At 37.4% G+C, this 14,350-nt stretch overlaps 2 protein-coding genes and 1 non-coding gene across 3 annotated transcripts; 1 reads left to right on the top strand and 2 right to left on the bottom strand.

Moving 5' to 3' along the window:
* Nucleotides 1-8,993: 8,993 nt before the first annotated feature.
* LOC113325267 (macro domain-containing protein VPA0103-like) lies at nt 8,994-10,901 on the bottom strand. Its single transcript, XM_026573470.1, has 7 exons — nt 10,764-10,901; nt 10,376-10,424; nt 10,155-10,257; nt 9,967-10,062; nt 9,760-9,834; nt 9,512-9,581; nt 8,994-9,120 (listed from the first exon to the last, which is right to left on the bottom strand). The coding sequence occupies exons 1-7, from the start codon at nt 10,899-10,901 to the stop codon at nt 9,052-9,054; spliced, it is 600 nt and encodes a 199-aa protein (XP_026429255.1). The 3' UTR covers nt 8,994-9,051.
* Nucleotides 10,902-11,381: 480 nt separating this feature from the next.
* Nucleotides 11,382-11,453, top strand: TRNAW-CCA. The gene has a single exon. It is a non-coding gene; the product is annotated as a tRNA-Trp (tRNA).
* Nucleotides 11,454-11,680: 227 nt separating this feature from the next.
* On the bottom strand, nt 11,681-13,108 carry LOC113321062 (macro domain-containing protein VPA0103-like). Its single transcript, XM_026568939.1, has 7 exons — nt 12,922-13,108; nt 12,794-12,842; nt 12,591-12,693; nt 12,393-12,488; nt 12,189-12,263; nt 11,853-11,922; nt 11,681-11,749 (listed from the first exon to the last, which is right to left on the bottom strand). The coding sequence occupies exons 1-7, from the start codon at nt 13,042-13,044 to the stop codon at nt 11,681-11,683; spliced, it is 585 nt and encodes a 194-aa protein (XP_026424724.1). The 5' UTR covers nt 13,045-13,108.
* Between the last annotated feature and the right edge of the window lie 1,242 nt (nt 13,109-14,350).

Consider the following 14,350-nt stretch of genomic DNA (forward strand, 5'->3'; position numbering starts at 1 on the left):
TTGCTTTTTCCCTGCCTTGTCATGATGAGAGATTTTTCCCTGAAATGTTCACTTAAGTACAGAGTTTTGCTGCCAATACTTACACATAAGCACACATTAGTGTAAAGATCTCATCCCAATACGTTATGAACAGAGATGATAACTAGATGAATGGAACTCGCCATCCATTCAATCTTTATGAAAATGTGTACTACAACATCTAGTGCACAAGCATAAGTCAATCGGGGACTCAAATTCAAGAGGGTTATCGAGATGGGTAGTTTGTAAGGTGTCATTGGACGCATATTTGTACGTACATGCCAATGCCTGTAATGGTACCTGGCATCTCGAGTGTGCCGCTACTATCAGTAAGAGACCTTTTCATGACTCATACTGATGGCCAAATACCACAGATACGAGGAATTCATAAATACAAAATTGATGAAGCAAGAAATTTTGAAACAGTTTTAGTTGAAAATTAAACTTTTATTTTATTTTATTTTTATATTTTTTAAATGTTAGATTCAAGAGGTAAGAGTACTTAGCTCTGTTGCGAGTGTCCATGTGGATCTGTCTCAACTGGTGTGTAGCTTTGCTTGTTTCTAGTTGTAAATAGTTGTGGGCTAGACCTGCATGTTGCCAAAAGGGTTGAGATTTAGGTTGGTGCACTTACTTCTTATGGAGATGGTTTCCCATTGGTGCTACTTGTCTTGCTAGGAGCGTGGTAGACTTCGTTGAATTGTATTGTACTGGAGGCTTGGTTATGTTTCTGAAAAAAGAAAACCAAACGATACTGATCAGCGACTCAAATATGTATTAACTTAGTTTTAACTTGACCTGCAAGTGGCTTGATTTTTTCTTTGATTGATGGAGTTGTCTTTCGGTTTTGAGTTGATTCTGCCCTTGTGGAAGATTCACGCTCTGCTGCTCTAGCTGCACTTCTTCACTTTGACTGCATTAGTCACAGCTTTCATTTTGTTCTTCTGCTGTTGTTGAAGGTGAAGGAAATGAGGTGAAGAATGTAACGCTAACGCTGGAGTATACATACTTGCATCCATTCTTTGCGAGATTCTGAGGTATCCTTGATCAATGTCCTGCAACAAAATAGTTTCAAATGTAAATTACATTTTCATAGCAAAGTGTACTCGCCATATTGAATGGACCTATGCCTCCTTTTGCGCCTGCAAATTTAAGATGAAAAGTTATTTAAATGTACAAAAAACTAGTACGACTCAAGGAATTAATCTGCGAAGGTTTGTAGTTGCATCGTCCATAGCACATGCACGTAGTGATGGTGGTACGGAGTGTCCTGTCGAAGGCCATTTGGGGTATACTGCATGTACTACTCTAGGCTTACATACCTGCAAAACCAAAGAACATTGAAACGGATCTGTTAACATTTGCAGGATGCATACACATGTGAGTTGGGTTAAGTTGCCTGCATCATTCTGTTACAGTTGTACAAGCCGAACGATTTCCGTTCTCCTTCGTATGTACTAGCACCTTGTCCTGACTGAAGCCAATGGCGCCTGCATCTTTTGTTGTTCCTGTGTATGCCAAATTAGTCCATATGGAAACAATTAATAATAATAAGCAACGATTCCTGTATAAAGGATATATTCTAGCAAAACTTGCCGACTGATAGCACTTTATGAGTGTAGAGGTAATGAGATAAGTATCGTTGAGAAACGTATAAGAAGTATGTGGAGTGCAAGTACACGAAGTAACAATGGTCACTAACGAATAAAAGTATGATAAAAATAACAACTCCGCAGTAAGTACTCTTCGACAAGAAGCATGAAGTATAAGAAGTAAGAAGTATAAATTGTTGAAGAAGTACACTGCGCGTAAGAAGTATAAAGTGCCAAAATAAGAAGTATCAATCCTTGGAGTAGTATGAAGCATTACCAATAATGAACATGAAGTATTCCTAATAAGAAGTATGAAGTATACTCAATAAGAAGTATGAAGGATAACTATGACCAATTAGAAGTATATATGAAATATGACCAATCAGAAGTATATATGAAATATGACCAATTAGAAGTATGAAGCAATGAGAAATACCACTCTTCACCGTTAATAAGAAGTACCCCCCTTGTTGAAAGGCTCGGTCTCTTTGTAGAAGAATTTGGGTAAAGAATATGCTATACCAAAGTATTAATACTTGCCCTTATTCTTTACCGTAGTTCTGAGACATTCTTGCAGACAAAGAAGTTAAATGTATCTTACCCTTTCTGATTGATAGGTGCTTCCTAGAACTTGGTTTTGAGCTTTCCCAGTACATTGCAGCTTTAAGTCTCCTCTAGTGTGGATCAAACCATTGGTTGGTGCTGAAGTTCATGTTTTGTAGGTGTGGGATGAGTGTTTGATCGCGTAAATTCATAAGGGAGTTTTACCTTGCGTTACGTGTGGACCTGTCACCCCGCTAGCTAAACCTTGTCCAGGAGATTACCAAGCGGTGGGGATCCGAAACTCTCGGTAACGTGGTGTATGCAATATTAACAAGCACCCGTTCCGCCGAGCTTCCAAAGGCATGTCATATTGGGTATCTCTTTCTTCTGGAAGCCTTCCCCCCGGTCATACACTCATAGACACTTACTGTGGAGTCCTGAGAGATTGCATGCAAAGTGCTTTCCCCAGTATGATGTAACAGTAAAGATTAGATTAACAAGAAAGATAAACACAACAGTATCAAGAAAAAACCCTTGGAAGATGCAACATTGCGGATTAAAGAGAGGGTTAAACACGTAAATGGTATCAAGTGTTAAAGATTCGCAGAAAGGATTAGAAGAAACAGTAAGAAAATTCAGTTGAGAAGCAACCTGCCTAAATCTCATTTCTTGCCCCCTGCAATGTCAAGAAGAAGAAGAACAACAGAAAATTCCATTAAAGAGTAACGATAGAATCTAACACTTATCTTTTTTCTATATGGTCAGCTTTGTTTGTGGCATTGAGGACTACACCATGTCGCATTAAGAACTGAAAGGAGCAACTTAAGAGGTAAGCAATGATATAATAGTAGTAAGAGAAATAACAATAACAATCATAGGCGCTTCTAGTGATACAGTAAGTGTATAGGCCAAAGTCCTCCATGATGAGAGTGTAGTAAGGGGACAATTGTGTGCCAGGTTGTTCTCATCCATGTTCGCACCAAAAATGTTGCTGCTCCTTCCTTAGTTATGATGCTCTGTCACTTTTGGGTGAAGTCTTTTATAATCCTGAAAATCAAAAAGAGAAGGAAATTAAAACTCATCCAATTTTGGGACTTTTGCGAGTCTGTGTACGCCTGTATCTTGATTCTCACTGCCCCTTGTTATTTTAAACTGGTGTTGCATAAGTATCACCTAATTTCGTTGGTATCACTACCACAAAAATACAATTTATATCAGTATAAAGTGAATTGACAAGGAATGAAGAAACTTGCACACTCAGAAATCAAACTAATGCTTTCTCCCACCATGTGTTACTGAATTCTTTTGCAATAAATGTTAGTGCAAATGGTTAAACATATAAAGCAGGAACAATCATTAGTTAAGAAATAATTTGTTAATAGCTCATTTCTGCCTCTGCACTTTCATGAAACAAAACGATGAAATGTATCAAAGATTAATGAGGTAGTCAAGGACTTTATCTGTATATGTGGTGTGAAATGTCATTTGGCAAACTCTCGACTTCTGCTTTCCAGAACGTTGTACGAGTAGTGATCATCCATTGATTCTGAGATGAGCCTACAAATCAATAATCCGACTAGAACACGAGTTGAATAGTTAGTCCCCTTGGTAAAAGATTAAAAACCAAAATAGTCATGTTAATAAGTGAACCCAGAATTAAAACTTAAAGAATTAGGTAAAGCTTATCATTTCCAAAATCAACCACTGCTTATCTCATAGGTGACTCAACTTATTTTCTGTATCCGCAGTGACAACGCGGAACTTCTCTTGTGGCTTTACTGAATCCAATGCCCCAAAAAACAAGATTCAATAGAAACTATCCGTTGATTTAAGAACCTGAATTTCAGTCGTTAAACTAGAATAAGATCGAAATGGTTAGTCAAACTTAACCTTAAATGAAATTGAAGTGCGGAAGCCTAGTGGTATTGAACATGAATTAGACCTAAGCAGAAGACGTGAAACTTAAAACCATACTAGTGTCTCGGCTAGGCATTTTACCAAACATGTTAAGCATACAAATTCAGGTGTGACTAACCAATTTGTTATTTAGGCCACACAAAAGGAAAATCATACCTGCAGCCTTTGGGTACGCAAGAAAATGTTTAAGAAGTGGATCATTTCTCACATGAGCGGATAATCCATACAGAGTAGAGACATGGATTGAACAAAACATGTTAAATTATATCAAATGAAACGAAAAAAGAAATGAAACTTATCTGTTGCGAGGAGGTTGTGATTACGCTGGGTGATATCCTATGGAGCTGTAGCTGCGGAATTGAATCTGGGGAGTTCAACCTGAGATGCAGAATTTAACCACGAAGTTGATCTTCGGAATTGAATCTGCGGAATTGAGCTTCGGAATTGAGTGTGCGGATTGAAGCTTCCGAATTGAGTCTTCAGATTGAGGCTTCGGAGTGGGAGTTTGGAAGCGGGCCTGAAGCTTCGGAGTTGAATTGAGCTGCGGAGCGGGATTCGATCATCGGACTTTGAGCTTCGGAGCGGGAGTTGATCATCGGGCTTTGAGCTTCGGAGTAGGAGTTGAGCATCGGAAACTGAGCAGCGAAACTGAAGCTTCGGGGAGGGACCTGAGCAGCGGATTTTGAGGCTTCAGAGATTTAGCTGCGGGAATGAAGCTTGCATCTGCGTATCTGTGCCTGCGTTTTCACAAATGTCAAAAGATTAGCTAAAGTTTAACAACGCAGCTTATGTAACTTTATTTTCTTCGGCTGCGACTTGCAAGGTCCAAATTTCTCTGCGTTGCTGGTGCTGCTTGGTTGGAGTGTCCGATCTCTTCTCCCTGCGGAGAGTGAATATATTAGATTTTTTTCAAACAAGTTATTAGTAATATGACACGAACGTGGCATCGTGATTCTTTGTACGTCGGTTTCCAACTGCGTACACTTCTACTTTCCTGTAACGGCGAGGGATCAAAGTAGTTAGTAGTTTCTATCCATAAATAAAATGGAAAGATGGGATATTTTTTTAATGAGGAATAAACAGTATAGGGGCGGTGTTTAGATCTGTTGATATCTTCATAGATCTGGTGATATCTGATTTTTTACATCGATGTAAATTCTTCACTGAAGCATAAGAAAAGAGAATAGATCCCTCGCTGGAATGGACTTGATTTGAATAAAATACAGGAGAAATAAATTATTTAACATCTCTCCCAATTTCTTAGCGCCAAATTGTGACTACTAAAAATCCAGTAGCACAACCAAATCTGATTTAATGGTGAAAATGATATCAATGGAATGATAAATGTAATGTAAGAAGAAAAAGATGAGAGATACTGAAATGCTGACACCGGATTTAACGTGGTTCGGCATACTGAGGCGTACGCCCACGGGTTAGTGATTTTATTAAGTGTGTAAGAAGAGCCTCCATTAAAGAGGAGTTCTGCAAGTGAAAGAGGTAAAACTGATGAAAAAGAGAAGACCCCCACTCTACCCTAATCTCTTCATTTATATAAGGAGAGAGGTACAAAGACATTTACTATATTATCCTTAGCATAATAATTAAATTAACATAGAAAGTTGTAGTGTATGTTGATGTAGAGTTGTAAGTTGATGAAACTTTAATCTACTGCCACGTGTCTATGATATATTTGGTATCTACAAACAACACTAATATCCATGAAATAAGAAACTCTTTAGCGCCATAAGAAGTCAACCCAGAAATAAGAAACCAAATATGGATACGGATGACAACCTAATTTCCAAATAATGTCAATTAATAGATTGTCGAGCGCTCTTAAATGAGTGTCATCAAACAAATACGCAGAGAAATTCAGATGATTCTTGTTCTGTCCATTTGGTACTCTTTTCAAACCTTCGTCCTATTAAAAATCTCCAACAAAGAAATTTAAAAATTAACGTATACGTGAAATCCAACCATCAATACATAAAGAAAATACGGACTTACTTTCTTCGTAGGGCTTTCTTCTATAAAATCAACCTTTCAGTTTTCATCTTTGCAATGGATGATTCTGCGAAAAAAGAAGAAGAAAAAGATGAAGCAAATCTTGAAGTTGTATATTATGCAGTTGGGCTTGAGTTTCCGCATACAGTTTTCGAAAGGCTGTCTAATACCTTCGCGGCTTCGCATAACGACGATGGGTAATACCTTCAAGTTCTCTTTCGATGGCTTATCATACCTCCAGATTAATGGTTTAAAAGCAAGGATTAATACCAATCAAATTAATTCAAGCCCCCAAATCTTAGACTATTCAATACCTAAGTTGATTGATCGAAAGATGCTTTCGATGAAGGAAAACAGGAGGTTTTTGAGAAAAGGTTTACCCATGAAGTGGCGTGACCCAAAATTTGGATGAAACTCCTCACTTCCTTTCTTAGCAGGTAAAAACGATTCCCCCTTGCAAATCTCTTTCCCTCGGTATGGAAGAGTCTGTGTGTACCAAAATTTGTGAAAAGAAAAATAAAATAAAAGTAAGAACGAAATTAGAACTTGGAATCCTGGGAAGATGATGATGAAGAAAGGCTTGTTGCATGGTATCAAGTTAACCGGATTGCTGTGTATCTGGTACACATTATTTTTGCATATGAAGAGTCGTGTTCGTTTATCCGAAAGGTGTGTCATCTCGTATATTATGGAAACAGTTACGTCTTTTTCCATAAGACGTATCTTAAAATGCATCCACCTGGCAGCCTAAATTTGCAGGAAAAATGGAGGATGAATTTGGTGTTGACACACCAGCAAAATCATCCTCCTTTATATAAAGAAGAATTGATTACAATGATTTAGGGGTCTTTTTATGAACTGAGCCGGAGGTTTTCTTATTATGATAATCTGTTCCATATGTGCATATTCTTTTAATTATTTAGTATATATATAATCGATCAGCAAACTAATTCTTTTTTGGTCGTTGTATGCACAGAGCTAAGTTGTACTTATGATCCCGATAGGCCACCAGTAGAAGTTTATGATTATGGCACCCCGGATTGCGATGAAAAATGCACCGTTGCTTGTAAGGATAGAGGTGGAGGCAGTTGTCCCCCAGGGCTTGCTATCTGCTCTTGTAATTGCATCATTATTTAAATCCGCTGTTGGAATCGGGGCTATCTCCAAGTGTGATGATGTGTGCGTCTTGATGGAAGGTATTACTTACTGGTCTGGGCTGATGCCAAACCTAACAAGGGATACTAAATTACTGAACCAACGGGTAGGCATCAACTCTTAGTAAGAACAGGATTGTTTTGCACAATTTGTTATGCATTTTATTCTATAACGTCTTTTTCTTTCTTGCCAAGTCCATCACCTCGCGTTTTATGTTTTCTTGTTTTTACTAATAAAATCCCAAGTGAATTTTACCTAAAAGTAAAAATATAATATCATGAGTCACTAATATAACAAATGGTTTGATGGGAAACTTATTTATTTGCTGCGTGGGGTTGATGCCAGACTTAACATTATAGGGCTTTTCCACCCCTCTCGTTTTATGTTTTCTCACCAATTAACGATTTTTTTGGGGATCATGATTTTTTTTTGGGACCATGATTTTATTTTGGATAAAGACATTAGAAGTAAATCTAGGTCACCCCTTATCTAGATATTTATATTAATACCTAAATTATCCTCCTGATTAATTTTGGGTGATGATTAGTTAGTGTTAATAATAATTAGTGTAATGATTAGTGAGATGATTAAGTTAAAGATAATTAATGAGATTAAAAAATCAGATAATTTTTTTTTAAGAAGTAGAATTATTGAGAGAGTAAAGTTAGAGAAGATGAAGAAGGAAAACATGAAAAACATGGATTTTACCAACCACAACCGGAGGAAGGGTATTTGGGTACCCAGGTAGGCTTCAAACTTAGATAATGTTGGTTGAATTGCCAGTAGGAGCTCAGCCCGACAAAGCATGCTAAACTTTGAGCACAGTCCAGCCCAACACGTGACTTAGCCAGCACGACACGACACGTTATTTTTATGAGATGGATTGGGTTTAACTAATCGGAAAACCAGCCTAATATAGCGCGCGTCACGAATAAACACGCGGCACGGCACAACACAACACGTTAAGAAAGCACGTAATAATATGTATATAATACACAACATGCATAATACATCCCATTTTGTGTATATTTCATAAAGGAGAACAATAGCCAATTATAAACATTTTATTATTGTTATGTTGATTTATTTTTTCATAATAACACATATAATACCTAAATATTTGCAAAACATTTATATTAGAAAATACGAAATAAATGTGCCAGGCACAACACGTTTATTTTCCAGGCATAGCCCAGCACAACACGCTTTTTGGTGCGGCACAACATGACACGTCATAATCTCCGGCACAACACTACACGGCACATAGCATAATAAGCACGCGATTTCGTGGACTGGGCTGTGCTGAGCCGACATGTTTTACACCTTCAAGACTAGCCCTCAACACAAGAAACTTTTGTATTTTCTTTTGTTTTTGTGTCTAATATATCAAGGGAGGGATGTCGTATTAATACTAATTTTAGAAGCCGTCGCCTAACTGATATTACCGACTCATATTTAAAGATATTCATCTGATACGGTGATCTCATGACTCTCGTCCAGTTATTAGCACAAGTAAAAAGGGCTTGCTTCAGCAGTGAACGCAAAGAACAAACGACAATTGACATTTAAAGTGAACTATATATAGACTATATATGTAAGCTTTGGTGATGAACATAAGGAAGCAACCTAAGAAGCGAACTGGTTCAATTTTACCATATGAAAGAAATAGAAAATGAACACAAACCATCTTGCTTCTTTCCCAGCCGGTTTAAGTCAACTAATTTAATTCCATACAAACTGTTCAACCACACACTGCATAAAACTGCTACTCCTATAACCCTGTGTATTTTACTTTTAACTAACTGTTGGGTGTGGGAAGCAACTAAAGCAATGCATTTGCCTTATTCAACCAAGCATCGTAAATGTCATCTTCAAATAGAACAAAGTGCACCTACAATCGAACAGAAAGAGTTAGATGAGTAGTATGTGCAATTCAAGAAGGGTGGGAGAAAAACTTGTTAAACTGGATGTTATACAACCAGGAATAGCAAGGAAATGCTTTCAAGACGGAGTGCAACGTTCAAATTCATATCCTGTGACGTTATATTACATTTTTCTGTTTTTATTTTTTCCATAAAACAACAGCAAGAGGCAATGCCTCAAACTATGATAAAAGCCAACTTGTTTCAAGATTATGTTTTCATGTCAACAATTAGCATCTTATATATGCTCCACTGAGCACATCACTTGAAAGAAGTTAATGTCATGAACAGGAAAATCATATGAAAAGTGATTGAAGAATTTCAATGCACACAGAGCAAACACAACCAAATTAAGATTACCTCTTTGAAGTCACCATCTAATTCCATTATAGTAGATATTGCAATTGCAGCAGCTTCGTCATAGGGATAACTGTAAACAATATATCACAAGAATCTAGGAGAAAATACATGAAAGAGTAAAAGAAGAACAGATTCATGGGATTTATCCAACTCGCTTGAGAACTACAAGATACATATATATAGCTACAAGCCTATAGAACAGATCTTGTTGGTACACAACATTAAGTGCTCATATTATACATTCTTACCCATAAGCACCACAAGATATGGCAGGAAAGGCGATATACTCTATCTTGTTCTCTTTTGCAAGCTTTAAGCAGTTTCTGCAAGAAATGGAGTTAACAACTTCCATTTAGAAACTATTGACAATTACAGAAAAATCGACCAACTGACATATAAAAATCCAAGAATTGAATATCCATGAGTTCAAATTTCCGGGATCAATATTGATATACCTGTATGCATTTCTTAGAGTAACTTCTGGGTGATTATCAACGTGATAAACAGGACCAACAGCGTGAATAACATGAAAAACGGGCAACTGAAATGCTCTGCACAAATTTTATTTTAGCCAACATGATTTGCCATAAACATAAGTTCGCATTTGAAGATCCAAACAATATCTAATGTTAGGAACACCTACGGAGTAATTCTGGCTTCTCCTTTTGGACAGCGAATTCCAGGACGGACCTCTGGAACAGTATAACAAGCTCTTCTTAGTTCAGGTCCTGCTGCTCTATGTACGGCTGAGCAAAAACATTTCCAACCAGTATGAGGCCATCTACCTAACTAATAGGAACCAATGTAGATTTTCTAAAAACTAAAGAAAGTAATTAAAACCCTGTGATGCGTTTAAGTGCTTACCTCCATCAACACCCCCACCTCCAAGCATCTTTTCATTAGCTGCATTTACCTGTCATAAGAGAAGGGTCATCAGATCATCATCACGGAATATTCCTAACTGGACAATGTAAGCTTATCAAAGACTTTTAGAACAAATATGACTACCACCTCAACCTCCCCAATGAGGTTTACAATTCTGACCAGCACCTTCACCATGAAGTTTACATTTCTGGTCACCAATCACACATCAACACCTCTAGAATGGGGTTTACAATTACAATTCTGACCACCACAACCACCACCACCATCAGGGTAGTAAAATAATCACTAGAAAGAAACTAAAGAGGCGATCAACTGAAAGCTCGGAGTCAAATTGTATAAGAAGCTAAAAGAAAGAATTTTTACTCACAATGGCATCAGAAGTACCATTAACCGACCACATTGTGATATCACCTCTTTGTATTTTAAGACTACTTGATAAAGATAATTTGAAATCCTTAACACCATCACCGCGATTTCCTTCTCCTCCGCCGCCCTTAGATGCCATTGTAAGTGCACGGAAGACAGAAGTAGTGATGCCGGAGAGTGTAGCTGAGTTATTTGCAAGTTTGACAGTTGAAGTTCTCGAGCAGGAGGACTTTATGTTTACAAGGTTATTGGTGCTTTCACGGAAATTTTGTGTGTATTGAAACCGATTTATAGAATTTGTTTCTGGAAATATAGGTCGACAAGTTCGAGCCCAAATGGCCTTCTCGCTCATCATTTTGATTTGGCTCACCGGAGAGAGTCTCACGATTTCTTTACAGTTTACACCATTATCTGTAATAGAGAAATCACACCTATACTTCTTCAACCCTTTTCATATCTTGGAATCAATCGTAAACCTACACTTTCTCCCCAAGACTTTTTGGACGTGCCCTCCACAAAAGTCCGGGTGTGTATTCATAAAATATACGAGGAGGGATGTCATGATAGTTGAGTTAGAAGGTCCTTAATAAAGCCAGATGTATAGGTAACATCAACAAATGGATCTGTGGCGCAATGGTAGCGCGTCTGACTCCAGATCAGAAGGTTGCGTGTTCGATTCACGTCAGGTTCATTTTTTTTTTACTTCATTCCACACATGATACATTTACTGCTGACTCATATATGTAAGCTTTGATGTTTACTCCGTCTTTTTGGACAAAATGAAATTTCTTTTTTCTCTTATTTGATTTACAAGAACACACAAATCATGTTTTTCTCCTTTCCACAGCTCAAACCATCACAATATCATATTAAATATCATCACTCTGTTTAAAATCCATTGTTGGGTGTGGGCAGCACCTAAAGCAATCCGTTCGCCTTCTCCAACCAAGCATTGAAAACATCATCTTCAAGCAGAACAAAGTGCACCTAAATCAACCACCGGAGTTTCGATGAGCAATATGCGATTCAAGGAGAAACTTTGTACGACTAAAAATGTTTTCCAACCAGAAAAACAACAAACAGACATTACCTCTTTGAAGTCACCATCTGATTCCATTACAGTAGAAATTGCAATTGTAGCAGCTTCTTCTAATGGATAACTGAATAGAAAATGACACTACTTTTAGTAGAAAATATATAAAAGACTAAAATATATCGTTTCACCTGACAAACAATCTATCCTTCAAAAATTCACAAATCTTCTATTGATTTTGCTCACACTCTCACTAGAATCACCAACAGAGATTTCAAACGTAAATCATAAACATCGGTATCAACCATTCAACCCTGAAATGCACCACTGCGTATTGAACGGGCTGTAAATAATATCAGCAAAACAACATGTAAGTGCTCATGTGAAACTTACCGGTAAGTACCACAAGATATGGCAGGAAAAGCAATATAATCTATGTTGCTCTCTTTTGCAAGCTTGATGCAGTTTCTGCAGCAACTTGAGTTAAAAAATGGCATTAGAAACTGCACGATGATTACAGAGAAACCAACCAGCACGCAACAAAAGTAAACATTGATTATCCATCTGCTCAGTTTTCTGGAATCAAGATAGACATACCTGTATGCATTTCTTAGAGCAACTTCTGGGTGATTTTCATTATCATAAAAAGGACCAACAGTGTGAATAACATGCGAAACGGGCAACTGAAATGCTCTGCATAAATGTTATAAACTTTATAACCAACACAGGTTTTCCATAATCATAAGTTCGTGATTGAAGGTTCAAATAATCGCATCTAATGTTAGGTACACCTACGGAGTAATTCTAGCTTCTCCTTTTGGGCAGCGAATTCCAAGACTAACCTCTGGAACAGTATAACAAGCTTCTCGTAGTTCAGGTCCTGCAGCTCCATGTATCACTAGCCAAAAACATTTCCAACAAGTATGAGACCGTCTAGCTAACTCGTAGGAATCAACCAAATTAAGAAACTAAAATCATGTCATAGGTTTAAAGTTTACCTCCATCAAGACCCCCACCTCCAAGCATCTTTTCATTAGCTGTATTTACCTGTCAGAGGAAAACGGTCATCGAATAATCATCATAGGATAGTCCCGACAGAACAATGTAAGACGGAATTTTTACTCACAATGGCATCCGAAGTACCATTAACAGACCACATTGTGATATCACCTCTTTGTATTTTCAGACTACTTGTTGAAGAAATTTTGAAAACCTTAATACCATCATCGCGTCCACCCTTAGATGCCATTGTAAGTATAGTGAAGACAGAAGAAGTGGTGCTGGAGAGTTTAGCTGAGTTATGTGCAAAACTATGTGATCGTTGAAGTTCTCATGGGGGAATTTATAGGAAGCGTGCAAACTTTAGACGTGCATAGCATTTGTAAAATAGATTGAAGGAGAGGGTTGACACTTGACATGACAGTTTGATATTATCCTAGGTTAGCTAAGTTTTCCAGATAATCAAGGTAAAATTCGTATATTCCTTGTTCTTAGTTTTAAATTGTACACAGTGACGCGATTTTGACAGGATTTGTGTTATTTTATTTGAATATCGAATCCTATGTTGGATCATGATCAGAATTTCTCAATCAGTTCCATTACATATATAAAATGGTACATAACACTGCTAATACACACCAAAAGCTAGCGTTTATAACTCCAATTCTTGCAGTTGTCATCATGGTAAGCCGCACATGCTATGCAATTTTTCACGATATGATTTTATCAGACTATGTCTTTCACGAAGTGCTCAGTGTCATGGGAGGTTAATATGCTCTTGTGTAACAAGGGTAATGAGTTCAATAAAATAATCGGGATGCCCCCAGATCATACTACTGCATGCGAGAGACTTAAGCTCTGGAACTGGCTTAGAGAGTGGTATTATGATGCCCCACTTCTCCAATAGCATGTTATATATGCATTAGAACACAAGATTACGATTTGTTCGTGACGATATAGTATGCTAAGTTGCGTCGTACGGAATTATATAAAGCTAAAGCATTCAGAAATTGTATTATCATGCTTCAACAATTGATGTCTTACCGAATTAAAAATGCATAACAATAATTTTATAAAGCGAAGTCTTTTTGCGCTGGTTACATTATCACTTTACAAATTCCGATGAATACATAGCGAGACAAGACAATGTATATGAGAATGATCTCGGGTACGGGGACTGCTTCCGAGTGCTGCTTCGGGTTCCTAGCAATTTTACTAGATATAGCACGCCATTAAGCATGTCAGCTCCTAGTCACTTAAAAGTTTAGGAAAAAAATATTTCTCAACTTATCCAACATGTTTAGTAAGCTAAGAATGGTTTAAATCGTAAGCATGTGGAAATAGTAATATATCGTCACTCATGTATCATGCTATTCAGACATTTTTTTTCTTTTTTATATATGGATTGCACTCGTCCCAACTTTCACAGGAATTTCCATAGATGTGATTAGCTATCAAGGATCAGGAGATAAGAAGGTAAGGATTCTCCCCTTTATTGATGTATGTCAGTGGATTTTGCGAGCTTGGATGGACTGCTGTGACAGACCTGATCGTAG

The sequence above is a fragment of the Papaver somniferum genome, chromosome 11 (assembly GCF_003573695.1).
Source record: "Papaver somniferum cultivar HN1 chromosome 11, ASM357369v1, whole genome shotgun sequence".
In the NCBI taxonomy this organism is placed as follows: Eukaryota; Viridiplantae; Streptophyta; class Magnoliopsida; order Ranunculales; family Papaveraceae; genus Papaver; species Papaver somniferum.

What these genes read in the sequence shown, in the direction of transcription:
- LOC113325267 (XM_026573470.1), bottom strand. Translation starts at nt 10,901, where the DNA reads ATGGCATCTAAGGGCGGCGGAGGAGAAGGAAATCGCGGTGATGGTGTT. An exon ending in AGGTGGGGGTGTTGATGGAG is followed by an intron (nt 10,258 to 10,375) that starts GTAAGCACTTAA and finishes GTTTTTGCTCAG; the next exon opens with CCGTACATAGAGCAGCAGGA. An exon ending in ATATCTTGTGGTGCTTATGG is followed by an intron (nt 9,582 to 9,759) that starts GTAAGAATGTAT and finishes TATTGTTTACAG; the next exon opens with TTATCCCTATGACGAAGCTG.
- LOC113321062 (XM_026568939.1), bottom strand. Translation starts at nt 13,044, where the DNA reads ATGGCATCTAAGGGTGGACGCGATGATGGTATTAAGGTTTTCAAAATT. An exon ending in GCTCTAAGAAATGCATACAG is followed by an intron (nt 12,264 to 12,392) that starts GTATGTCTATCT and finishes AAGTTGCTGCAG; the next exon opens with AAACTGCATCAAGCTTGCAA. An exon ending in ATATCTTGTGGTACTTACCG is followed by an intron (nt 11,923 to 12,188) that starts GTAAGTTTCACA and finishes TTTTCTATTCAG; the next exon opens with TTATCCATTAGAAGAAGCTG.